Source organism: Brienomyrus brachyistius, chromosome 3 (genome assembly GCF_023856365.1).
Source record: "Brienomyrus brachyistius isolate T26 chromosome 3, BBRACH_0.4, whole genome shotgun sequence".
In the NCBI taxonomy this organism is placed as follows: Eukaryota; Metazoa; Chordata; class Actinopteri; order Osteoglossiformes; family Mormyridae; genus Brienomyrus; species Brienomyrus brachyistius.
Window position 1 is genome coordinate 22844616 of NC_064535.1, and position 26872 is coordinate 22871487.

The following is a 26872-nucleotide window of genomic DNA, read 5'->3' on the forward strand; positions in this document are numbered from 1 at the left end:
GCTGCAGGAGGATCTCAGCAGACTGACCTCCTGGGCTCCATCGGGCTCTCCGGTCAGCTCCTGGTCCCAAGGGCCAACGCAGCGAGGAGGCTGCAGGCTCAGGGTGCTGGGGAAGAGCACTGAGGAAGAGGAGGCCGCGGTTCAGACCTCAACACGACCTGTTCACCGAACGGAGGGGGACACGCACTCACCGTTCTTCTCAAAAAACTGGGCCTGGTCAATGGCGCAGTGACACCTCCGCATGGTCAGCCTAAGTGCACAGGTGACATCGAGCTAGAAAAATGAGTACAGCTGCCTTTCCAGATTCGCAAGTTGGACATTTGTGGTTTCGGTTATTCATGAGAATATAAACTAAACGGAATACAAATTGGAACATTAAAATTTTTAAAAATGATTTGGAAATGGAACAATCAGTCCATTTTTCTGAAACTGCTTGTCCTATTAAGGGTCGCGGGCGGTCCGGAACCTATCCCAGGCAGGGAACAACTCAGAACGAAGCACCAACCCATCACAGGGTACACAACACAAAGATTAGTGCAAGTGCATACCCCCCCAAAAAAGAAAAAAGTGGGATCTAACCCTATCTTGGCCTGGTTACATCGTGCATCATGTCTCGGCAACCAGCCTCTCGTGTTTGCCGTCTCTGACTGTGAAATGTCACATCTCCCAGGAACATTGACCCCTCACCATGTTGCCCTTTTACAGAGGACTGTAGTAATGTGCTAATGAGCCGATTACTCGACCATCAGAGAGCAGCATTTCAGGAGCTCTCACTCGGATCTGGACCCACCCCCAGGCCCACCCAAGATGATACCTGTTGAAGGTGAACTCCACATCCAGAGGCTCTCCCATGTAGCTGTGATGAAACTCACTATTCACTCGCAGGGTCAGGTCCTCCTGCTTGATCTGTATGCACAAACACACACACGTACACACAGAGAAAACTACATAACAGGGAGACAAACCTACACAAGTCATTGAATCCTTTTTTTTTGGGGGGGGGGGGCATTCGTTCCCCAAAATGCTCAATGCTCATTTCCTCTCACTGACAGAAGTAGCTCCATACAAGTTCCTAGTTCCATACAAGAATATAAAATGGCTTGACTAGGTTCACCAAGGCCAAAGTTACCAAGGGCCCTGTGGTTGTTTGATACCTTTTGTTGTGTCCATTTTAACACTGCCTGCGTTACACACCAACACAAAACGATGTTTTACTTGCAGTCATTACTGTTGGTTATACTGTTAACAGCCTACATGCAGAGGCGGAGATTTCGGGTCCAGAGAGTACAAATCCAGTCCAGGATTTTGTTTCAACCAACCAGTTGAGCATAAAGAGTCATAAGTCACAGGGTACTCAACTGGTTGGTTGAAACAAAATCCTGGACTGGATTTGTACTCTCTGGACCTGAAATCTCCACCCCTGCCTATACATACACAGCAAGGATCCCCTGTAGACATTCAGGTGTGAGCATACATCTCAGTACCTCGATGACATAGGCCACATACTCCACCACGATGCCGCCGCTCAGCGGTTTTTTCAGGAGAACTTTGTCACCTGTGGGCAACAAGACAGGGAGACAGGCAGCCAATGAGAGCACGGCAGCGCCAAACAAGTACGGAGGACGGCCGAGTGAACCAGGACTGCGTCACTGGGCGCAGGCCTCACCGACGAAGACGCTGGGGCGGCCCTCTGCGATACCAGGCACCTCCAGGTGCAGGTGTGCCGTGCCTCGCCTGAGGAGGGCGCCGGTGAGGCTGAACACCTGCAGCTCGTGCTCAGCCTGTAGCTCTTCCAACCATAGGAGTGTAGAGAAGCTCGGCTGCAAGGAAGCCGGGGACAGCGGCTGGGGAAAGGAGGAGGCACAATGGAGCAAACGAAGCAGCAATGGAGGGGTCACTATTGAATACCATTACGAATCAATTTAGAAGTGCTTCAGTAAAACAAAAAAATAAATAAAAGTTGGGAAATGGAAGCAAACTGTCTAATTTAATCTAGCGCTTTCATTCACCAGTGTTCTTCCCGCTCACCTCCGCCAAGAGGGGCTGCACCAGCAGCACATCCCCCTTGGCCTCCAGGCAGTCCCGCAGGGCCTTGGGCACAGGGTAGCTCCCCAGGAAGTTGGGCAGGCGCCGCCTGGAGAGCCTGCGAGACGCGGTGACCGTTAACAGAGGTGCACCCATCCCATATTCAGATGGGTCTGGATTTGTGCCGATACGATTAGACGGATCCATGTGACCGCTCGACGCCTCATACTTAGTTTTCGGCAGTCTGTAAAAAGATCGCTCCTATATCGTTAAAATCAATTTCTACAAGTCACACAACAGCTCTTCCACAATTTAGACGCGTTCTTTGCAGCATTCAAACTGACCGCTACCGCTGCAACTCAGTGGGTGTGAGCGCAGTGATGTCATGCGCATACCCTTTGTAGTACGAGGAGTGTAAAAACATCAGATAAGAGGGCGACGATCTGGAAGGATTTTACGCTTTAACACAATTAGCAGCACAGCGACTGCAATCTTGGTAAAAAAAAATAAAATGTTTTAAGAGGTTGGAGTAGCGTTTAGTGGAAAATCTCACTAAAAGCGAGACAATGAGAGTAATATGAAGAATGCAATGGATGATTTGGGAGTCGCTAGCTTGGGCTGTTTTGCGCGCTCTCGGTAGCTTGTGGTACACAAGGGGCCGCTATCGCAACGCCAGTGGCAGACAAACCGTGGGGTCATTTAAGCATTCACCACTTGTGTACACGCTTGGGAAGATACTCAGGCTGAACTGCAAATGCCTCATAAATGCTTAAAACAAGATGCACAAACGAGGTGGAACAGTACGTTATACACGATTACCGTAGCCAAATTAAAGATTTTTTGGCAGACATTTTTCCCCCGTTTGCATTTACTAGCTTAAAAATATTAATAAAGCATAAATATTTATGTTGTATATACAGATATTTACTCAAATATTAACGTAGAGAGAGCTCGTATCGGATTCCATATTAGCAGCTGTGTATCGGAATCGGATCAGAACTGAAAAAATGTGGATTGACCCATGCCTACCATTAACTAGATTAAACGTCGGATTAAAAATTCTACCCCGTGGAGGTTCCATCAGCACGGCGCTCATTTAAGGCGCGAATGAAGCATCTGGACACAAACTGCAGCCAGGTGAGCTGGCAGCGCGGCCAGAGATCTAAAGTATTACATGTTCAGATCCACGGGGAAAGAACTTCTGTTACATATGTGAGCAATGCCTGGACACAGAAGCTTATGGAATATAGGACAAGCTACAGAATACCACAATTCAATGCTAGGGGGCGCTAAAGTACCGGGCAGGTGGATCTGCTTGGACCGTGACCACCTGCGTGTCTGTCTTCCTGGCAAGCGAAGAAGTCGGTGGGCAGTAGGGGGCAGCGGGCTGCAAGAGGGTCTCCAACCCACCGCTCACAGTAATGTCTAGGCACCTCCCGATGGTGAAGGCGGGGAAGTGCAGCAGCAGCAGCTCAGAGCAGCGGCCAAGGTTCCTGAGGCAGGTTAGACGCGGAGAGGGCGACAGGAAACAACCCTTAGCAAGCAATTTCGAAAACCTTAAAACGGGTCAAAACTAAAAAACAAGATGGCTGCCCAAATGGAGACACTCACCTGGCCCTGCAGCTCACCGTGATGGACACCTTCGCACCTGGACTGATCTCTAGGTCTTCCTGCTTCTCCCTTATTGAAGCCTCCTTTGCCCCTCCTTCTCCCACACCATCCTCATCCGCTTCAGGGATTGAGTCTCCCACAGATCCCATTATCGAGAAGTGTAGGCCCATCATGCGTGACCCAAACGGGATGCCCATGTAGACAGCCTGGATCATGGAGGCTCTCTGCTTAGTTGCTTTTCCAGAGCTGGAGATACTGGGCGCGACGGGCCCCAGGGTGAACTGTTCCTGGGGGTCCCAGCCTGCTAACTCACAGCGGCAGAGTGTGTGCACTTCCGTGCCCCGATTCCTACAACGGCAACAGAGGCAGAGGCAGAGTACTTCTCGACCGGCACACAAGCCCATGTGAGCATTTTCAATCACGTGTATCATTCCAAGAGAACTTGCTCTTAGCCAGCGCCATTAGCTTAGAGCTGACTTGCGTTCGGCAATATGCAAGTTAAAGCATTTTCTCGCTGCTTCACTTACTCTATATAGACCAGCAGCTCCTGAGCACCCCCTAGAGGAAGGGACCCGAACTGAACCTCATCAACCAGAAGTCCACCCTTGTTCTCCAGGAGGCCTTGAATGTCCATGTCAGAGACAGACCTCCCCAGGTCTGGGCTGTAGGCCATGGAAGACAGTTTTGGCACTGCAGTGGAACTACAACATGCTGCTAGGGCAACCTAACTCCCCCCACTCCAGTCACCTGTAGTGCACAGGAGCCATGCACAGCGCTCTCCAACAGTAGAAGGACTGGCTACTCTCCAAGACCACCACATTGACCAGGTCACCGAGCTGGGGGGCGTACTGCGACGGGAGGAGCAAGGAGTCCGCGCTGAAGAACACGCTGTCCGCCACCACGCCACTGCCTCCGCACATGCTCGTGACGTGCACCTGAGCACAGGTCGCATGCTGATCCAGATCCACCCCTCAATTCGACGGGACAGAACAACCTTCTCTACAATACATGAAGATTAACTAGGGGTGCACAATTCCCCCCCCCCCCCCGACAGGATCACAAAACACAATCTTCATCATGAACGTTTTTCACGTTGGTTTAAGATTATTTTGCAAGTTATTGAACGGTACAAACAAATTACACTACTTGGGGAAAAAAAAATACACAGCCCTATAATGCAATAAAACTTAAAATAACTGCACTCTTCACTCATTTCCTTTTCAGGTGGGTAAAATGCCTCGTTCATATGTTGTATGGCAACGCAACCATATCTATGCAAATGTTAACAAAAATAACTCTTTGCACCAATGCCAGCTTTAGAAAACCCGAACAAGTTTCATATTACTGAAGGCAAATTCATTTCAGAGACCAACTCCATGTTGTCCAGGCCGCTATATTGCTAGATAGGGAATGTGCTGCATGTTGGGATAAGGGAGCGAAAAGGAGAGAGGAAGAAATTTAAGGCAACACCTACCATTCCACCAGATTATTAGTGTGTGGAAACGGTAGATGCATTAGAGCCAGACGACATTTTAATTGTTCATATTGCACACCCCTATACCAAACCATGAATAAAGTCAATTTACACAGCTGCATGTAGAATATCTACATATGCACAGGACAGGAGGCTCACTGCAGTGCTAATTCACAGCATGATTCCAATCCCCGAGGGTCCTGGTGTAGTAATGAATAGTAATATATACAAAAATGTTCGATGATTCTTTGCAGCTGATTGAATTTCCCAAATATGGCCAGTGGGGGGGGGGGGGGCTGACCTGGTCCATGCGGCGGTACCGTAGCGGCCCGACTGAACAAGCCTGGCTGCTCCATTGGGTGGCGCTGATGAAATACTGCGCTTGAACCCAGTCCCCCTTCATGGGCTTATAACCTAAACAAGCAGACATCTTAGTTACACATATAGCACCTTGTCCACCCTGTTGATGGACAGCATCTCTTTAGCTCACAGAGCGACGGTCACACCCCTACACCCTGCCGGTATGTACCTTGACACAGTGCCTGTCGTGGAAAGAAGGTGTTCTGGTTTATGAAGCCTCCATCCTGGTCACATGACGTGACAGTGCCAATCAGATGCTTGAGCCCGCCATTTTCTGGCTGAAGGCCAGCACCACCCTCATCCTCCCAGGTACTGGTCAACCGCTCTACCTAGAGTGGGAGGGGCCAATAACAGATTATAGCACATGTGCATTCAGACCTAATAGGCTGTCTAAGCTACAGCCCCTAACAGCAAATGTAAAACAAGCACCCCTTACATATATAACTTACTGGAAACAACACACTTAATCGCCCCAATTTTTCCTGGAATACGATTCTACCTCCTGATCACTAGGGGGCGCTCACCCACCCTAAGCGCCCTCCAGCCGCCGTGGGCTCCATCCCTGACGGCGATGGCGCTGACATGGTCGCCCACGTGTAGGGGACAGCCCCCCAGCACCTGCGCGTCAGTGAAGTACACCGTTTCGTCGATCAGCCCGTAGTCCTGTAATAGCTGTGTCACCACACCCTCCCGCACGTCACGGACAGTTTCTGGAGCTGAGACGGGAGCCGAGCACAAGCATATTAAAGACCATAAAAATTCCTGTGATAATACGTAGTGGTTACTCATTGTTTTATTTAAAACCAAGCAAATATCCCCGGACATTATAAACACTTAAGGGTTTCCAAGCACTGATGGAAAGAAGGAGTGGATCAATCTGCCTGATTTAATAAGTCATACCGTTCCGAGGCCCTGAGCTTTAACCCACGCGTCAATCCATCCCTAATTCAGATCATTCTGATCAACCACAACACCGAAACAAACCTGCCCCATAAAACGCGGCATCCTGGTCCTCTTCCGTGGCCCTCCACAGGGGTGACAGGAGCCGAACGATGACACTCTGTACCGTGCTCATCATCATCATGTCTCCGGCTTTCTGGGGGCGGAAGGAAAGCAGCGCGTAACAAACGCTCGGACGGCGTAGCAGCAGGGTTACCGCGTGCTGGCGAAACTTCCAGCACAATCACTGCACAATATGCCATGAATCCACGCGTAATATACTATTAGTATCTTTCGGGATCCAAACGGCATTGTTTTTGACATTTCATTGCATGGAATACTTTTGGAATTTGATGTGTGTGTGACGCCTAATTCTTGGACTGCTACTTTAGCCATAACCGCTCGGCCTGCCCTATATCTCTACCCGTAGCCGGTGCTTGTGCTGATACTGACATTTCATTTTAATAGTCCCGTTTTAAAAATAAAAATTTGCAACCACGGTCTGTTTTTGAAAGGGCTTTAAAAAAAACCTCAGACTTTTTCCCAAACCGGCCCAATTCCTCGTGAAAACCTAGAAACCCGACAAGCATCGGCAACAGAACAATATTTTGTAATTCTTGTTAAAAACAAAGATAATCTGATTCATGATCACATATAGCCTGTCTTATTTTCTCAATAACGCAAGGATAATTCAAATAATATGTTCAATTAGAAGACATATCAGACCCGCACAAGGTGACGAGACTGGTTCAGCGGAATTCAATTCCTCTTCAACGCCGTATTCATTTCTATTCTAAGCGAGATTGGCGTTAAATAAACCTCCACGCGTTCGTTCACGCTGCAGGGAGCGGCGTCGTTCCCATGGGGTCACCCCTGTCACGGAAGGCGGCACACGTGGCGCTGCCGGTTTAAACACCAGGACAGCTTTTGCACCCATATCCAGAACACGGGAAAGTACATGAAAGTAAATCATAATATCAAAAGGGGAACCGTGTTCCGATCAAGCAGCGTGCATGCCGAACTTCACCGGATAAAAACAGATGCGAGTACCAGGCCTCCCGGCAGAAGGGATCAACGAAGAGCTGTAGCCCCGCGATCGACGCTCCGTGCTGAATGCGGCTATTCCAGCAAATGCATTACGAAATGTGCGATACAGAGCAGGCGTGATACAATAATAAAAACCGTCACTTATGACTTGTCGCTGCCATTAAAAGTTGTCAAAATTGAGGAAAACTCTGTACAGAACATGGATGGATGTCAGTTTGTCATTAAACGCTATGAATAGGCATCATGGCATCCAATCAACTACCTTTTCAAAAAAGCAATGCATCTGGCATATTTCTGATAGAAATGACCTAATTAGTCATGCTAGATCTTACTATCGATTGTAATTAAACGCCGGTAAACGGCGCAGACGACAGGTGCTCGGAGCAGTAAAACACCTTATTCAGTCCAAATGTTAATTATGCCATGTTTAACAGAGATGCTGTGCATTAATTGGGTTAATAACAGCAGATTTGCTAATTGCTTTGGCACTCCGATGTGGAAAACTTTGGAGCCTAATTAGATTTAATTTTTAGTAATTCCGCCCCTGGAATATAACTATTTCCGAAGGGCCGCGTTGCAGCTACACCTTTGTCATAAATCACTGAGAATCTTAACATCCGAAACGTTTAAAAGATTTTAAAGCAGCAAACTAAACGTTTAGCTCACACGGCCTAGTTAGCTAGCCTAGGCCATAAAGACGTGTGACTCAAAAATCGCTTTTTCGGTACAAATGTTTCATTTTGAGAATAAAAATATTTTACCTAGTAATTAAAATATTGATATTATTATATGGAGCAGAACATCAACACTTTCCGTACCCGCAAGTCTTACGCAGCGTTACGAGGGTCACGAGCCTATTCTGGAAGCTTCCGGCGCGAAGCGGGGGAGAACCCAGGACGGGGATTTCAAGCTTTAATCTAGCATACTGTAAAAAGATTAGTGTGGGACTGTAGATAAGTTATAAAAGGCCATTTGAAGAATTTTGAACAATGTTTTGTTCAATGTTAAAATAATGATAATCTGATTCATAATTACATATGGCCTAGATTATTATTTTTTCCTCAATACTTAAGGTACTGTTGCAAGAACAGTCTACTGCTACATACACTACCTACATCAGTACACTGCAGTAATGTCCTTTACCACCTATTAGCGTATGAAGTTGCAAGTAATGCTGTAATGTTGACCAGTCAATTCTCAGAACTTGCTGAAGGTGCCTGCTGGATCCATCTGGAATTTTGACTAACATTCTGATGTCACTGAATGTGGCAACGGTAATTTTTTTGTGATTAGCCGTCTTCCTGTCTCCTGTGAGTAAGGAGTCTAGCAGCACAGCAGTGTACCCAAGAATGGAAGATAAATAAAACTGAAATAACATCATAGATATTAGCTATAACTTAAGAACAGTATATTAACAAGACGGTCTAATGCTATTTTAAGACTGAATTTGTGTCATTTACTATCCAGAAAGCATTTGAGGAGTCCTTGAGCCATTTGCTCATTTATCTAATGATTTTTTTCTTACAGTAGATTGAAAGGTTACAGTTTATGTGAGTCCCCTGGGATTTAAACCCACAACCTCCACATTGTTCACACAATGCTCTACTTGTTCAACTACAGGAGCATATACAGGCACATCTCTTGTCAAAACCAGTTGACTTGGTAGGACTCCACTAAAGAGCGATGACCGCATCCCACAATGCTACAAGTTCACATCCTTCATGTTCTTGCTGATGGCAGCCTTCTCCAGAAACAGCCCAACCACCCATCCCCCAGCAGGATAAGCCATGGGTAGAGATGTCTCCTTCCTTAACTGTTCCCCTAGATATTCATCAGAAGATTGTGAAATAATGTTTCACGTGCCAGTCTTAAAAGATTCATAACTCTTGATTTTTATTTCCAAACATTATTATAGTACTCATTCTCCACTCGGGCAAAAAAAAAAATCTGAATGGAAAATTAATTTAACAACAGTGCTAACCAGTGCACCACCATGCCGCCCCACAGCTTTATATATGCCTGCTTATTCTTCTTGGGTCAGATTTAAGCATTTTTTAAAATTTCATACTGGGACAATGGATAAAAATTGAGTATTCACTATTATTATGTTCTAGCGCGGTTTCTCACAAGGAACACTTCATACAGGCAGCAGAACACTTGTTCGTTCTTTTGCATTTATAACTCCTCTTTCCATAGGTGATATCTAGAATAATAATTTTCAGCATTTTTTGTATTTTCCAGTCCCATCACAGCTTAAAAATGTCGTGCTCATATGCTAACAGAGGAAAACTGAATATCTAATAACACGGTTAGTCAGCCGTTGTTCGCTTTTTCTTATTTTTGTTGTGACCAATTATATCTCAGATGTCGCTTCGTTGCTTTCCCGTTGCTCATTGTATCCACGAGAGGGCAGTGTACATATGTTTCTAAAAGGTTACGCAAGTAGGACTGTACTGTGTCTAGAATGTAATTTCCGAATTCCGTTTCAGATGAAAAACATTTCTGATTTCATTAAGTGTTCCAGGAGCTTTCAAAGTTGTTTGTTTTCAAGGAAGAAAGGCAGGCATCACCCACGCTAATTGAACATTGTCTGTCTTCAGATGTTATAAAAAATAAGGTCATGTCTCTCTTGGGATGAGCGTAGGGGGTAGGGGATGGGTTAGAATGGAATGCTTTGGGGTCATATTGCAAACCAAAGCAGTATTGATGGAAGAGGATATTGGTAGCGGACTGCATTCGTCGCATTCCAATAGTGAAGGACATTGTAAAGGTGAATTGCTTTGAACAGACATTCCTCCTGCAGGACAATAATGTCGTCTGTAAAAGGTATCGCTTATCAAACCAGTATCTTCTCTAACGCTACAGTCATTTTGTATTTTCTGTGTCGCAAATAAAAGTAAAACAAAAACTTATCCTGATCACAATCACTTGAGTTCTTACTTTTAAGTACCACACGACGTGTTTATAAATTAGGCCTATATAGACTAATGAGCCGGTCACTGCAACTCTGAACAAATGTAGGGTTCATAATTTTTCTGCAAGTAATTCAAATGTTCATATTTTCAGGATATTTCAGACGATTCTCTGAATAATCACAAAGCAGACCCAGGCTGTTCAAGAATTATCCAACAGACCAAGTTAACACATTTACTAAAAATTGAGGACTTAACGGTATCAGTAATTGATATTCATTTTTCATATTATCATATATGTGTAGATACATACATGCACAAACACGTGTATATATATCACTATATCGCTTCGTGAAAGAAATAACTTGTATGTAGCGCTCGTGTTTGTGGGGGTTGGAGTAGCGAAGAATTTGAGAGTCCCTCCGCACCCCCATGATACAGCGAGACAGCTACAGTACGGGAGCAGCTCCGATACCCCGCCCATCTTGGGCTCAGATCCCTTCCTCGGTTTCAGAGCGTCTCCGCTCAGAGGAGGCGAAGGATTGAGCCAAAAGGCGCGGTAGTGGAGTATTATGGCTGAGATTCTGCACGGAACCTCCGCTTTTCGGATCCCGAATGTTGTACGTTTCTGATAACGACACGGGCATGGATCACGCACAAGGTGGACCGAGCAGTCGCTTACGGGACAGAATTAGGCAGAATTAGGCTTCGCTGTATTCGAATTACCAGGACGCACTGGAGATGACTGTCTGCTATTTATAATTTTAACACTGCAGTAGGTGTTAGGTTATATCAGATGCCGGGACAAGAGAAATAGAGGAAATTGGTTTTAATGTATATCATTATATTACATCTTCATCACTTTGAACTTTTAAGTAGAAGTGATTGTTACACAGATTACTGTAATTTGACATTTTTAAAATTTATGGTTTAAGTCTCAAAATGCGTGCATGCGTCTCATTTTTTTAAAGGTCTTTCACTTATTAATACGAATTTGCGTTTAATATCTGTTACAGTTTATCTTTTTTATTGAGCTTGGTGAATGTACCGGGCATGTTTAAAGTTAGGCACTGTTTTACAGATCATAATATTAACCCTAAAGCTTCATCTATAAATAGCCATTGGCTTATTTATTACATATTATACAGATCAGGATATTAAATAATCGACTTGATTTAAAAAAAGTGGTAGCAAGGTGTCGGAGCTGCAGCACACAGGATGGAGAGTAGCTCCCTGTCATTGAACCGTCGGTGTCGTTTGGGAGCCGAGAAAACACAGATTTCTGCAGGAAAGCATCGCAGAGAAGACGCGGCTCTATGTGCAGACTACCCCGGGAAGCAGAAAGCCAGCGAAATCCGACGGGGCTCCAGCGTTAAGAAGCACCACCATAAACACAACCTGAAACACCGGTACGAGTTGTTGGAGACTCTGGGGAGGGGAACGTACGGCAAAGTGAAAAGGGCCGTAGAGAGGCAGACCGGGAGAGAGGTAAGTGTTACAATCGAAACGTTAAATCGCTTAGCAAGCAATCTAACAGTGACCGGAAATCGCATGGAAGCTTCTAACTTCGGCGAAACGCATGACTTACTTTCTGGCCTTGGTGTAATTTACTGCGATTTGTTTGGCAATTACCAATCATGCAATTAACGCTGCACGTTCTTCCAAGTGCGGCTGCCAGCACAGCAGAGAACACTGCGGTTGCAATTTGAGGCCCCCGTAATGAAATGTTAACGTAGGTAGCTGATCCCTGCCGGACTTCCCGATGCCAGAGCGCGCAGGCAGCTCGGTCACTCGGCCTTGTCCTCACCTCTGATTGTGACGGATGCTGGAGAGAGAACCATTGACAGAACTTAAACGACCAAAAACAGACAAACAAAAAGCCTCATATGCCATCGCCTGTCTTTAAAAGTTCAGGAGGAAACAAATAACTTGAGTACTGCTGATGTCTGCATCCAGGGTCCAATTGTTTTTTTTTTGGACTTTTATTGATCCCTGTAGGGAAATTCTCTTTATGCCTCCCCCAGCGTCCTCTCCGTAGGTGAGAGCAAACTGGCCAAGAAGGGCAGCCACCCATAGCGGCACCCAGGGAACTGGGGGTTAAGGGCCTTGCTCAAGGACCCTGCAGGTGTGCTAAGGCCAGACTTAAACTGGCAACCTTCCGATTCCAGGCACAGAGGTTTAGCCCACTGAGCCTGTTGTAAAAAATATTAAAACCAGACCACGCATTAACGTTTGTGTTAATGCGGCATGTTCTAAAAGTATTTAAAAGCTTCTTTCGTTCCAAAAACTTGCCAGCGCTTCCGACACCAGTCCCTGCAGGGAAATAAAGAATGTTACAACCGACATACACTGTTTTTTTTCCTGGAAAATAAAATTCTGTAAGACTATAACAGTGACAGTGGGTAGAAATGTTGATGGCTGGTTACTGCCATGTGTAACAGGAAATGAATGCTTGTAGGTAGGTGTGTGTTGGGTGATAGCCCATCTGGTAAGACTTCTAACCCTTAATCTGTGTGATATGCAAAGGAATGGCTAGGCACATCATTTTGCCAGTAGGATTGATAGATGAAGGGGATACTGTTCACCTGCCTTTGCTGCTGGCTCATGGGATTTTCACTTACATAAAAATCATCTGAGGGCAGGACGAAAAATGATTGGTTCAGAAAGATACTTCATCAGATTGTAGAGGAGTTGCAGCCAAGCAACTAGAGGAGGCGGGACCAATATATGGAATTGGTTGCTTGGACACCTCCTCTCCAATCTGATTGGTTATCTCCCTGAACCAATCGTTTTTCGTTTTCCCCTCAGAACATTTTTCTGTAAGTAAAACTCCCATGAGTCTGCTGCTCTGATGATCTTTATTCTGAGAGAGAAAAAATAATCAAGAAAAGGGAAATGAAGAGGAGAGGAGCATCTCCAGAAGGGCAGAGGGAGGCCCACTGAGGGGACAGAGTGGGCTGATTGTGCGGGAGCGTGTTACCCTGCACATCATGTGATCATTCCCAGAATGCTCTGGGAGGTCATGCTTAGTCTATGTTTATCCCACGAAGGACTCATGTCCATGGATCCGTAAGAGCACAAGCTGAAGGACATGGCTGCAGGCCACCTTCTGAATGATCAGACGTCTTTTCCCTACAACCTCCTGGCAGGTGTGACTTAAGGAGCCCGGCGAAATTCATACTTCTCAATAAACAATTAAGACCATTTGGAGCTTAATCTCAATTTTTCATTCTGCATTCATGGGCTCAGTTTGTATGGATGAAACATCTACGTACGATAAACATTTTAATTTAGTTATATGCAAACATGTTTCCACCACATGGTAAGTTATGCAGAACACTGCATTTCTCGGCAGGACAGACATCCACATGTGACAAAGCCTGTTTGGAGGACAGTCAAAAGGGATCGTGCCTTGATTACATTATTAAAAACAGGGTAGTGCATCAGCTTTGAAGCATGAAGGTTTTTGGATTGATTATTCCTGGGAACTAGGAAAGCCAGACTCTAGCTCCAGCTATATCATTTTCACATTGTGTTTACTTATTATTTAATCTTTTTCCTACAACCAATGAGAATTTTACAGAATCTTTCTCTGTTCATACATTTTCTCCTGATTTTCATAAAATACTATAATGAAGTGAAATAAAAGAACATTTAGCGAAGTGTGGCTCTTCATATGTTGCACTTTAATAGCTAACCACACAATTTTTAAATTAAAAGTCCAATGCTTTTCAGTTGATGTAAACCTAAGAAAATTCTGCTTATTTTATTTAAGTTAATAGTACTCAGTTTAACTGACGTCTGTGCATATTCATGCATGATTGTTTACTGCTGTTTCAAACTGATTAGTATTGATGAATATACATTCTGGGGTACGTTTGTCGAAGCCATACGTAGGTTCTATGTGAAAAGACAGAACTTACGAACAACGTAGCATTAAGGAGGCTTCGGGAAGCTCACCCCAGATTAGAGCTGCTCATTTTAACTAGGCTAACCCTGTGACTGTTTCCTTTTTTACTGCGGGTTCCTGATTGAAATGGAAAAATCGAATAAATCCAGCCTGGTTTGTCATTGGCCTGATTTTTTGCTTTAAAAATCAGTGGGAAAAATGGTGGAGTGAGACGTAAAAACCTTCTTTGCCCTACAGTATTGAGATGGTCTCCTGGAGATTGATTTGAGGCTAATGGTTTGTAAGACTAAATCCCAGGATAGAAGCAGCTGTTACTTCTATGAGCAGAGTTATCGGCCTACTTAACCAATTTGGCTCAGTATACAAATGTCAGGTAAGTGTAATATTAATTAAAAAGTATTCTATAATCTCCACTATTCAGTTCAGTCTATTTTTATATAGCACCCTTCCAAGTATGGTTTTCCCACCGGGCTTAACATAGATGTAACAATTGCTTTACAGATAGGCTTGGCACAATTATTTTATATAACGTAGCAGTGAAAGCACAATTAGACTGGAAGTTAATGTTATACATTTCTTAAAGTCTTTCGGTTGAGCACATCCCTCTAGCTAGACTTTCATAGTGCTGCTTTCCTGTATACGCTGCAGTTCTTCATCCCAGTGCCTGCTACCCATCTGCATGCAGCAAGATCTTCATTCCAGAGGAATAGTTAAAAGTTTTGGCCAAACAGAGGTTGAGCTGCAGCAAAAGCCCTATTTTCTACCTAATGAGGTAATGGAAAACGGCATAGGACAGCTTACGACTCCTACAAAGAACAGCATTTAATGTCCATCACGGTGCCGGTGGAATATGTCTCCAGTTTCCTGTTTGCATTTCTGTTCCTTACGCTACATAATCAGCAAACGACTTGAGGTATTCAGAGAGGCTTCCTTTTTATGGATGCACATGGTAATTATCCTGGCTTTGGAACAACATATGGTTCTTATTGTCCTTTGTTAAATGGGGAAGTCTTCCACCGTGCTGGCTGGTCACTTCAGTGGTGAAGCTGCCCCATATTGCTGCCTACAAACAGACCCTGAAATGTAGCATGTTTCCCCATAAACGGGAAGATGCGTGGAAGCTCACTGATATTGGAGATTTAAGCCACAGGGGTCCATAGCACTTCATGTAACGTGAAAGGTTGAGGCAAGGTTGGGGGAGCACAGACAGACCACAGAATGAAATAATATCTTCTTCTCAAACTTGCTGTCCAGGCCTGACTCTTGTTGTTCTTGCATCGATGATTGAACACTTTCATAATGCTGCGTTCTGCTACCAAGGTGTCTGTTGCCTTATTGTTTTATTTGACAATGCATATTAATAACACTACCATAAATATACCAGAGTTAACCAAAATGCAAGTTTCCATCCCGATGATTGCTCTGTCCACCTCTGCATGTTTGTACAAATAGGATTCCCCTGTACTGCTGTGAAAAGTGTGCTTTGCGTACTTTGCCACTTCTACTTCTAAGTAACGTGCAGAGATACAGATTCTTTTCGGCTGGACTGTTATTGCGTGAGCTGGCAGGAGTCACAGGCAAAGGAATGAAATAGGCCTTTTGTGTCTCCATGGTGATTTATCATTGGTACTGAGGCCACAGACGACTCAATTAATGAAATCCAGTTGGCTCTGTATGACTTATTGGTGCTTTAATATTCTGTTGGTATTTTTTGTCTTTTTTTTAGTTACAGGGGTCATAGGCCTAATCCCCCCACTCAGTGGGAGGAGAGCAGTGAGATTCCAAATGAGGCTGAGATATTCAAGAATGTCTGTCCTGCATTCTTAACCTTATGATGTAATGGTAGTATCCTTCTTATGAAGGTATTGTTATGGGCAATTTGAAAGACTATCTGGTGTATTCACATTGCCTTAATTTATATCCGGCTTCTGGTGTTACTACTTCACAGTCTGTCATCCTGACTGCTTATGATAAATCATTTCTTTCTGGTCAGGTGGCCATCAAGTCCATCCGCAAGGAGAAAATCAAGGACGAGCAGGACATGGTGCACATCCGCAGGGAGATCGAGATCATGTCGTCCCTCCGGCACCCTCACATCATCACCATCTATGAAGGTTAGCTGCCTTGTGCAGAAACGCCACTGCGGCTCTTTCTCTGTGTGTCTACATCACAGGGGCAATGATCTGCCAGCCAGACGCTCGTTAGTTTGTGAAATGCTGCTCTTGACCCAGTTAGGGCACACCCTGTGCCCCTCCCACGCCACCCCCCCCCCCCCCCCCCCCACCTTGTGTCAAACTCGAGTCACTGTCCCGAGAAAACATTTCTGCAGGCATCTTCCAAGCAGGCTTAAGGGGTGGCTCCTTATTTACCGCTGTGTGTGTTGAATATGTGTGAAACCCATATTTCTGGTATCACCCATTTCCAGAGTTAATGGGAGAAGCGAAATGGCTGAACCATGTATCAACTATACTTTTCTTCTTCCCTGGACTTGGTCTGGAACAGCCCGTCACTCATACCCAGCACAAAGTCATTCGTAGTCTGTTAGCCTACTTCTAAGGTTAAGCTTGACAATTCCTAGGCAGAGACATGAGAAAGTAAGGAAACAGGACTGCAGCTCCTGAATGAAGCGTTATTCTACAGCCAAGTGAAAATGAGGACGAGGAGTCATATCTGTCACTTCAGTGCCAAACTCGAGGCCTGCCAAGCCTTCGTTTGCCCTCCAATCATAGGTGGCGTTTCCAGCCTGCTAGTGGCTGAACCCTACAGCTTGGCCAGTGGCTATGGGCAGGCTGACAGGCCCTTGTGATCTAACGCGATTTGAGGGGTGTCTTTGAAGCGGATGGGATAGCGCTTAATGCAGGCCGGTGGCCAGTGATAATTCAGCTTCTGTGAACTGGGTCACAGACCTTGCTGACAGGTGGGTCACAGACAATCAGCAGATCCATCAGGCTAAAAACAGATCAGCAAACACAGATCCCACGGTCGCAGTATCAGAGCCAGGTGCAGGACACATCCTGAAACGGCCTTGGTGTCAGGTTACATGTCGCCACGGCAACAGACAAGCCCCAACCCCGGTAGCCAGGTTACGAGAACCTGGCAGGGAGACGCATGCATCGGTTACAGGATGAGCAGCTTTGCAGGAAAGTAAATCATAAGCGGTGCCAGTTTGTGGAGGAAGGGCAGGATTATACCAGGTCCTTAACCTGGTACCTGTTGTCCCAGGGCTTGGTTTTGAGATCGTGAATATGGTGGTCCATATGGCAGTCAGTAGATGGTACCATCTTTGGGAGCCCTTATGTACCTAGCCAGCAGAAGCTTCCATCTGTTGACCACCCCCACCCTCCCTTAACAGCGTCTGTTGTGGGGGAGTGTGATATCTGGCTGAATTGCAAAGCCGTAGAAGGCGGTGAGGGACCTTGTGTGCACTCGGCCTGCCTTGGAATACCATGCAGCGAGGCGGACTTGCATTAAACGGTCCCTCTCGGCATCCCGCTAAGTGTGTTTGCACGTGAAGAAGACCGACGGCTTCAGTGTAGGCCTCTGACCCGGATCCGAGACTGACAGAAAACTGTCACCAGAAGGCTGCTCCCATTTCACGGGCCTTTTTTTCTGTGTCATCCTCTAGTGTTTGAGAACCGGGACAAGATCGTGATTGTGATGGAGTACGCCAGCAAGGGCGAGCTGTACGACTACCTGAATGAGCGGCACCGGCTCACTGAAAGGGAAACCAGGCATTTCTTCCGGCAGATCGTCTCTGCTGTGCACTACTGCCACAAGGTGAGGGAGGCAAGAGTTGACACACTTGAAGCAGCTGGCCTGGCTTTCAGCCATGAGAGGCTGTACCATCTTACAAGATCACATCCTATAATCCACCTGATTCCTTCCTCCAGTCGACGTCCCATCGGCAGAGCAAATCACTCCTATGTCCCAGTATGCCCACAGCTGAAAACCGGAAGGATGATATCATCGCTAAACGATTACTATAGGCCAGCCATTCAAAATTAGTCCCAGCTGGGGCAAACCAGGATAGGGTGGACAGTGAGGCATGTCACTGTACAGAATGGCCATGTACGATACGCCAAATCAGTTAGCCACACGTGACGTTCAGGCAACTTCCTGGTCAAAATTCTCAACTTCATATAATAATAATAATAAATTTTATTTATATAGCATGTTTCAAGCCAGAGTGTGCAAATGCTTTGTAAGAAAAATATATAAACACACACACACAGAATATAAAATCATAAGAACAAAACACGAACATAACAATTAAACTAGAATAATAATTTTAAAAAATCCTGTATATTAAGAAATGGTAATGCGTTCATTATATGTTTGTTTCTTTGTGGTTTCCTGCATCACATCCATCAGCCATATTGGTGCACCTTGCGAAAACTTTATCCTAACGTGTGTTTTTGCTACTCACAGAATGGGATAGTGCATAGGGATCTGAAACTGGAAAACGTGCTACTGGACGAGAACTTTAACATCAAGGTATGGAGAGCTCCTTATAGATACATTTCTTCTTATAAATTAAAAAGGGACTGTCAACCAATGATAAACTTACAAACCAAATTTGCAATTCCCAAAACTGACCCCCCCCCCTCCATTCCCCCAGATTGCAGATTTCGGCCTTTCCAACCTGTACCACAAAGACAAACTCCTACAGACCTTCTGTGGTAGCCCTCTGTACGCCTCGCCTGAGATCATCAATGGACGGCCCTACCGCGGCCCAGAGGTACACGGCCCGTGGCATGCTGTCCCCGTAAGTGGGCCCAGAATGGACTTTTGTGCACATAAGTATGGGACTGAGGTATCCTGTGTTTGCAGGTGGATAGCTGGGCACTGGGAGTGCTGCTGTACACTCTAATTTATGGAACCATGCCTTTTGATGGAGGAGATCACAGAAACCTTGTTCGTCAGATCAGCAATGGGGAATATCGAGAACCAGCCCAGCCCTCAGGTACAGTACTTTCGAATATTTAGATATTTTTCTGCCCTGTTGCAATCTCTCTGCTTATTTTTCACACTCTTTCTCTCTACCTTGCCCCTCTCAACTCCTGTAGATGCACGAGGCCTTATCCGCTGGATGTTGATGGTAAACCCGGAACGTCGAGCCACAGTGGAGGACATCGCCCACCACTGGTGGGTTAACTGGGGCTGCAGGAACAGCGTCTGTGATTGTGTCACCACCCACCCGACCAGCTCGCCCCCGGTGCCGCCCCGGCGGCAAAACCTTCCTGAGACCCGGACCCTGGGCCGTCTGCGATACTGGAAGCCCAGTCAGGAAGGCGACGGGGGACAGGTCTGCATCCGAGGAGAGGGTGAACCGGGTCTGAAGAGGCCTAAGGGCATCCTGAAATCAAGAATACTGGGAGTTCCCATGCCAGAGGCTCCACGTTTTACACAGGATGTAAACTCTGGTTCTAGTGAGGAAGAGGATGAAACAGGGGGTCTTGCCATAGCAGGCGGCTTGCTAGTTGAAGTACCACCTCCTCTGCCCAAGAAGGGCATTCTGAAAAAGAACAATCAGCGGGAATCGGGCTACTACTCTTCACCAGAGCGCAGTGAGTCCTCTGAGCTGATGGGGGCAGCTGTGCCAATTTCTCCCACTGGCACACACCCCAGGAGAGCAGTGGGTAAGAAAGGAATTCTGAAACGGAGTGGGAAGTACCCAACTGAGTATACCATACCAACCATGGTGTGCACTAGGGACCCCGTTCTTTTCCATAGTCAGAAGCGGCCCTCTGGCATAGCAGGTAATGAGGGTGTCTCCCGGCCCCACGTCAGGGCATCTCTCTCAGCAGAGAGTATACTCCAGCCAGGCCGTTTTGGGAGCCTCAGGGTCAAGCCGGACTTCCCCACAGCAAAGCTATGCCATGCAACACGAGTTTCCGCCAGAGACAACGATGGTTTCTCAATACTGAGCGACATGGGCAACCTAAACCGAGTGTACCAGCAAGCCAAGGATATCACTCGTCGGATATACTTGTGATCCAGTGGTGGATTGGCTGGGAGGGTTTTTGTGAGTTTGCCATCCAACCACGATGAGGGTGTTAACAGCCCCTGCCACGTGTGCACATTCATTGTAGAAATCATGTCTCATCTGTACAAGTGCTTTCCACATCCAGATGTTTACACTCTTACCAGAAAACCTAGTAGGAACTGCTCTTACAGACACCAGTGACAGAAGTAGAGAAGGTCCACCAAGTGGGGAAGGGCTCAGTTCATAGAAGAAGCACCACATTACTTGGTGTTTAGGTGCCTGGACCTCAGTGAAACAAAAAACCCCAAAGATCAAACTTCAAAAGACTGGTAATGTGGATCACAGTTTCTGGTAGAAAATGCATCATTGCAAATAAGAGTTGGCATGTCTGCTGTTATGGAACTGACATGCGTATAAATTATATACTCTGCTATCTAAATGTGCATCATGGATGTAACCTTCATGTGGAAAACACGAGTGCATGTATATACCAATAAAGGCTTATATTCCCTCTTTATGAAAGGATTATGCATATAGAGTGTTAGATATTTCCGCTGTAGGAAGTGCCTTATGTAAATGAATGTTTTGTACATGTCTCCATTTGATTTAATGTGAATAGGAAGTGCATGTAGGAAATGTGGGAGATGATTGGGGGAGATATCTTAAGAGACAGAATGGCTTTGAGGGAGAACCAAGGGATGCCATTTTCTCTTTGAGGCAGTGGCCACCCACCTGGTTCGGAGAGTCAGTTAAGCAGGAAGTAACAAAAATGTTGAGTTAAGGGATGGAAGGTTGGGAATGTGTTCAGTGGAAAACAGTAAAATGAGAACCTAAAGTAACAGAGAGAGAATATTGAGTTGCTCTTGCCTCTTGATTACGATTGTATTTTGTCACCATGCAGTAATTGTCTGGACAGAAAGCTTCTGTAAAATGCACTCTAACGTTTCCCTGGATGAAATGAGAATTGAAAGCAATGATAGTAAAACGTCTGGCCTCAGTACTCTGATACTTGCTTTTCCCTCCCTGGGGCAGAGATGGGCTGTTAAAGGCAACAGTAGGGTTTAATCATAAACCCTTGTAAAGAGCAGATGCAAGCAATGGAAGCCATATGAAGACATCAGGTTTACCCAACAGGGAATCCACCCCCCCCCCCCCCCCCCCCCCATGTTTAAATTTTTTTGCTGGTGGGTGGGGGTCTTGTGATACAACATCACTATGCACTGAAAGCCAATCTATTGATATTTCTTGATCACAGCATTAAGTAATGCCATTTATATACACATTCTGCTTGCGAAGGAAATGTCACCATCCTGTTTAGTATGTAGTAGTGTCAGCGTGTGTAACCAGTTACTGGATATGAATGGGAATGGCAGATTATGTCGTAATGTGTTTTGCAACCATTTGTCATCAACTGGATTTACAGTGATTGGATTATGCTGTTCATACTATGTTAGTATTTTTTTATTGTTACAAAACTGTCGATCAGAATACAGAAATTATATTGCGTTGTGTAATGGTAAGTTTCTTTTTTTTATCCTGACTACCAGCAGTGGTGCTGTTGAACCTCAGTGGAGAAAAATAGTTGTTTGAAAGCTGATTTGGGTGTCTGAAGCAGGTACAGATGTTTACCATACATCCCTGTTTTGCTGCCAGAGCACCAAAATGCTTTTTAACCCTCTGTACAGCCGTTCTTTACGGGTCTATAGCAGAATGCAGTAGGGTATCCCAAGCACAGCAAGTTGGTGGTCTTAAAATATGTATATTTTCCTTTATACTTTCTCATTGGCCTCATTTGGGTTTACAGATGTTGTTAATACTATTGCAGGTTTACCAAGATTATTATAAGTTAAACTGTTTAAATCAAGATTGTTCTTTTTTATGTAAGCCAATTTAAACTTTCTGCTAAACTGGAATTAAATTTCAGTTATCTTGCATGTCCATTTTAAAGAAAGTTTCCTGGAAAAAAATGGCTTTATATTAAATTTAAAAATAGTATGTTATTTAAGCATTTTGTTCTGTATGGTAATCACTGACACTATCGTGGTCGTCATTCTGGTATGGATAACTTAGCTGGTGTTCAGTGCCTTTGATATCAACATGATCTTGTTTGTTTATGAATGTGATAACTGCTACCTTTTCGTTTCATTCGTATGTATTAGGGTTAAAAACATGGTGACAGGAGTAGGTACAGCATACAATTCCCATGATCCTTTGAGGCGGCCTGTGGGCGCAGCCGGATAACTGGCATCCGTGTTTGTCCTGTGAATTGGCACTGTCACTGAAAACATTATCGCGGGCAAGATCCCATTTCCAGCTTATTGCTCCCTCTTAGCTGTCTTTTCAAATAAACTGAACATTCCAGATCATCTCTTTTGTTATTTGTCCTGATAAATGCAAATAATTCAATAATCCCCATCTCATACTTCTATAAAACTGTATATTATAGATAAAAATGTTGAGCTGGAGTTAATGGGACATTTATAGGCCCTGGTTAGCATTATAGAATTTAACTTTTAATAAGGTTGGTAAGAGTTTTCTGTGGGAGTCTTTTAAGATAAAAACTGACTCAAGCAAAAAATGGCATAAGCAATATCTTGATCCATGAAGCCATGAAGCAGTGAATGAACTTTAAAAAATAAAGTTTATATATATATATATAAACTTTATTTTTTAAAGTTCATATCTATATACATATAGATATGAATGACATAATGAGTTACGGACTGGATTTAAGTTTTTTTTTTTTAAAGAGTCTGCTCAGTGTTGTCTGTTGAGAGTAGCTGTAATAGGAGATTGCATACTCCACTCTGAACAGTAGCTGATGGCTTTTCCACAATGAGGTCTCCTTTGACGTCACTGCTGAGGTCGATGCTTGGTGGTTTTTGGGTCACCCAGTTCTCCTTTGCTAACCTGTGAGGGATTGTGCTGCACCCCTTCCCCACCCACCAACCATTCCTATTTAGTCAGGCTGCTTTTAGCCCGTAGCACTGGAATTTTAGGCCAGGTCATCTGAGCTATGACGTTGTGGGAAAAGTCTGGCCTGCACTCAGTACCAGTAGAGCTTGGGAAATGGGCCAGAGACAGCCAATCGAGAAAAGACACTGCCACCTCAGGGAGGGATGTGCAGTCACAGGTATAGACACCTAACTTGCAAATGGACGTCCATCCACAGGTATTGATACGCAAAGCATACTACTGCAGGCAGTGACAACTAACCTAGGATGCGATGTACTAGCACACTTCCTTTGCACTTTTCATGGATTCTAAAAGCACCCTTTGAGAACTAGTACGCCTTCTTTCACCACGAAGCTCACACTCCGTTACATGCTAACAATTCCAGGTAAGTCGCAGTCATTTGGTTTGCTTTCAGTGTTACTGTGCTGATAAGAACTTCCTTCATGTTCTTTGAAACACCTCTACTGCACTCATAGGAATTCTTGACTACAGATGGATCTTTAATGCGACTTGTCCCATGCTCAAAATTCCAAGTGCTACTTTGTGTTCTAATCCTGCTACAAAAGCCACTTGATCCATTACAATTTCCCGAGCACAGCACTAAAGTCAAGATTTCGGCAAGGAAAATGATCACAGGGATGTGCAGCAACCGTAATTGCTATGTAGTAATTGCAGGGGAAATGCAAGGAAGTCATTAGTGGCCATTACTCTTAAAACAACATGGGGTTGAAGGAACTGGCCTAGAGGTTTTGCATTTGGACAGGAAGGCCCATGCACACACAGTTCGTTAAGATTTGAACCGACCTTCTCAGCTACGGGCAAGAGGCCTCTGGGAAGAACTTTAGCCACAGCCCAGCAATACGTGGCATCTGGCTTTGGGATTGTCTCAAAGCCACAGCATTTAGCAGGCCTTCCTTTACACTGGCCTTCAATTTCCATCCTCCTCTTTAAGCAGAAACATTGTAAGACCATCTTTCTAAGAATAAAAATGTGTTCTGCATATTTTTATGTAGTGCACAAACACTTAAAAAAGCTATACAATTTATACTCATAAGGGGTAAAAGAAAATTTGGTGCACACTCTTCCCTGAATGCTTACAGTGAAGAATCTGGTAAGAAGTATCTGAAGAAAAGCATGTAAAAATGTCCTGAAGAAGTAAAAGCTTCTGACCGTTTCGGTCATGTTCCACAAGCCCTCTGACCTGCAGTGTGTGCAGTGTCAAAAATGGACAGAGATGTGTCTCTCTGCCCTATTGATGGATCGCTCTGGGAGGTGTGCATGGATCCTGCAGAGAAAACCAGACACATCTCTAGGCCAGATCCAGATGTGGTATGAAGCACCGTCACCAGGGCAGCCCTTCTCACACACCTGGTGCTGGATCAACATCATCAACGGCCTGGAGGCCCAAGTAAAGTCACAAGCAGCAAGCTGTTCACACCTGAGGTAATCGCCCAAGATAGAAAGTCTCTCTCAGCACCTTGTGATTCATGCTTTTTGCATCTGCATCATGCTATATTTGGGAAATGGAAATAATCGATTTCCAACAGAATCACCATCAGACAAGCAGCCTTTAGGTGACATGTGAAGTTCAAATATGTCTTTGTCAGACGTTAGGGGGTGTTGAATAAAGATGAAGAGACAAACATGGCGTTTTAGCAAACAGTTCTGAAATGCATCTATGATTACTAAGATACTACTAAGATATTACTAAGACTCTGATGCATGCTGGCTCGCCTTCAAACTATACACTCTTAAGCACTTTCAATCCGGATGCCATACTTATGTTTTAAGTTAATTATGGCTCACCGCAGATACTGTGATTAAGAAACTAACGTGATGGAAATGTTGGTTTCCCAGTTGGAGAAATGTTATCAACTAAGGGTCAGCTCAGGATTCCAGCACTGTGCCACAAAATCAAAGCTTTTAGTTCACCCTCAAATTACTGTTTTCATGCAGCCTTAGGAATAAACAGTTTAGTTTCTCTACAATCTACTGTGTTAAATTCTACATCTGTAGAGCTGTACACAAATGGTTCATCAGTAGCATGTGTTTCATTGTACAAGCCAGTACAAGTATATAATTTTTATATTTATGTCAAGAGCTCCACATACAGCTGAAGTTGTATGAAGTCAAGAGAACTGGTGTGAATATGTGTGAAATTAGTACAGAAGGGCTTGTACATAAGTGAGGTAAGTGAAATGGAATTAGACTGGCTCGTATAACAGCAGTTATATAAATAAATAATGTGTTAATGACTGCATCTGTCATCTTAGCGCACACAATCGCATTCACCATGTCGGACAGATAGCATGACCAGTGGTCACTGGACTCCACAGAAAATGCAGCACTGTTCTACCCCAGGCCGATATGCATGCTTTGGAGTCTGATCTGTCCCCCCTCCCCAACCCCCATCAACACTAACTTTGGTCAACGGATACAGATATGCATAAAGGAACTGCCTCCACCCCAGAAGCAGTTTAGTTTAGGTCTCATTACAACTGTTCAAGAATTAAGGGCCTCCGATTGAGCATTACAGTCCCAAAGAGACATTTTCCTGCCTGTTACATTTTAGGTCTATGGCCTGAATCAGTAGGAATCCTAACAGAGATTCCACAGGTGAAATTGCTTGTTTGCTAAATTTCATTAGCGACATACACAAAGGGTCTGCTGCATCGGGAAAAAAATGCCAGGAGGATTGATTGCAGATTCAGCTGCTTCAGTCCGGATGTGGACTGGAGGCTGCCAGTTGGTGACCATTGTGCTAGACTGTGTGATATCGTGTGGAAAGTAACGGTGAGTTTACTCAAAGTCATCAGCAAGAATGTGCGTGAATTAAACATTGTCAGAGTGCATGATGGCTAAACGAGCTTTTATTATACAGGACATTTCTGTAAACATTTATATTGTGTTTTTATTGAAACGACTCTTTAGGCATGTATATATGTCATAATATGAAGTACACTGTAACCGTAAACACATTGTTTTCAATCATCTACCACCAATGCTGTGTCTACAATGCCAAAGCTGTATTTTGAGACTAATCCACTTACTAGTTCAGTCGAGTCGATGTTTCATCACTGCAGTCCATTCACTCCATCCAGACCCAATGTTGACATTCCTGGATTTTCTGTTTCCATTTGTACCCCAAGGTTCCCTTCCAGCTCTTTATTATTCATCACTCAAGGCTGCTGTTTAGTATCTCCTGGCTAAATACAAAGAAATAATAAGTAATGCACATGTTTACAGTCTCTGGCTGGAAACAAAACAAGGGAAAGGGGTCTTTCGTGTCATTAAAACCAAGAAGAAAGGAGAGACTAGATGCCACGGTCAAACCCTCAAATCTTCATAGTACTGATGTCTTTCATGCAAATTTCTTGTTGACTGTTGCTGCACAAGTGGGAACAGATGGTGTTTACATGTTTAAGAGGAGGCATATGGGAGGCACGAAGTCTTATTTGGGGCTCTAGCATGCCTGGAAAATGTCTGCCCTGCAGGTAAGTCTTGCCTGTACAAGCAGTTTTAAGAGCTCCTGCAGGTAAGTCCTGTCTGAGTGACAGTTTTAAGACCTAACAAAGATAGCTGGTCAGCAGAACATCTCAAATGATTTATGGGTAATGAATCAACATTTAGGTTCGTGTAAGATATCTAACAGC

The 26872-nt window shown here is 44.7% G+C and overlaps 2 protein-coding genes across 11 annotated transcripts in view; one reads left to right on the forward strand and one right to left on the reverse strand.

Moving 5' to 3' along the window:
• mov10l1 (Mov10 like RISC complex RNA helicase 1) overlaps positions 1 to 26424 on the reverse strand; it is a 30577-nt gene extending 4153 nt beyond the window's left edge. Inside the window, exons 1-15 of one of the 10 annotated variants that reach the window (XM_049008422.1) lie at positions 26270 to 26424; positions 6455 to 6566; positions 5999 to 6186; positions 5640 to 5799; positions 5412 to 5524; positions 4384 to 4571; positions 4164 to 4298; positions 3637 to 3984; positions 3324 to 3518; positions 2029 to 2143; positions 1667 to 1844; positions 1485 to 1555; positions 815 to 906; positions 192 to 250; positions 28 to 119 (exon numbers count right to left, since the gene is read on the reverse strand). In XM_049008422.1, the coding sequence (XP_048864379.1) occupies positions 28 to 119; positions 192 to 250; positions 815 to 906; positions 1485 to 1555; positions 1667 to 1844; positions 2029 to 2143; positions 3324 to 3518; positions 3637 to 3984; positions 4164 to 4298; positions 4384 to 4571; positions 5412 to 5524; positions 5640 to 5799; positions 5999 to 6186; positions 6455 to 6554 (2034 nt within the window). In that variant the 5' untranslated portion in view covers positions 6555 to 6566; positions 26270 to 26424. The other 9 variants (XM_049008416.1, XM_049008426.1, XM_049008423.1 and 6 more) reach the window with 9 other exon arrangements.
• Positions 10847 to 21423, forward strand: LOC125738905 (NUAK family SNF1-like kinase 1). The gene is made up of 7 exons (XM_049008428.1): positions 10847 to 11856; positions 16272 to 16392; positions 17904 to 18055; positions 18707 to 18772; positions 18897 to 19016; positions 19109 to 19241; positions 19345 to 21423. Exons 1-7 carry the CDS (start codon positions 11587 to 11589, stop codon positions 20271 to 20273), a joined length of 1791 nt encoding a protein of 596 aa, XP_048864385.1. The 5' UTR covers positions 10847 to 11586; the 3' UTR covers positions 20274 to 21423.
• Positions 26425 to 26872: the final 448 nt, after the last annotated feature.

What these genes read in the sequence shown, in the direction of transcription:
- LOC125738905 (XM_049008428.1), top strand. Translation starts at nt 11,587, where the DNA reads ATGGAGAGTAGCTCCCTGTCATTGAACCGTCGGTGTCGTTTGGGAGCC. An exon ending in GGCCCTACCGCGGCCCAGAG is followed by an intron (nt 19,017 to 19,108) that starts GTACACGGCCCG and finishes CTGTGTTTGCAG; the next exon opens with GTGGATAGCTGGGCACTGGG. An exon ending in AGAACCAGCCCAGCCCTCAG is followed by an intron (nt 19,242 to 19,344) that starts GTACAGTACTTT and finishes CAACTCCTGTAG; the next exon opens with ATGCACGAGGCCTTATCCGC.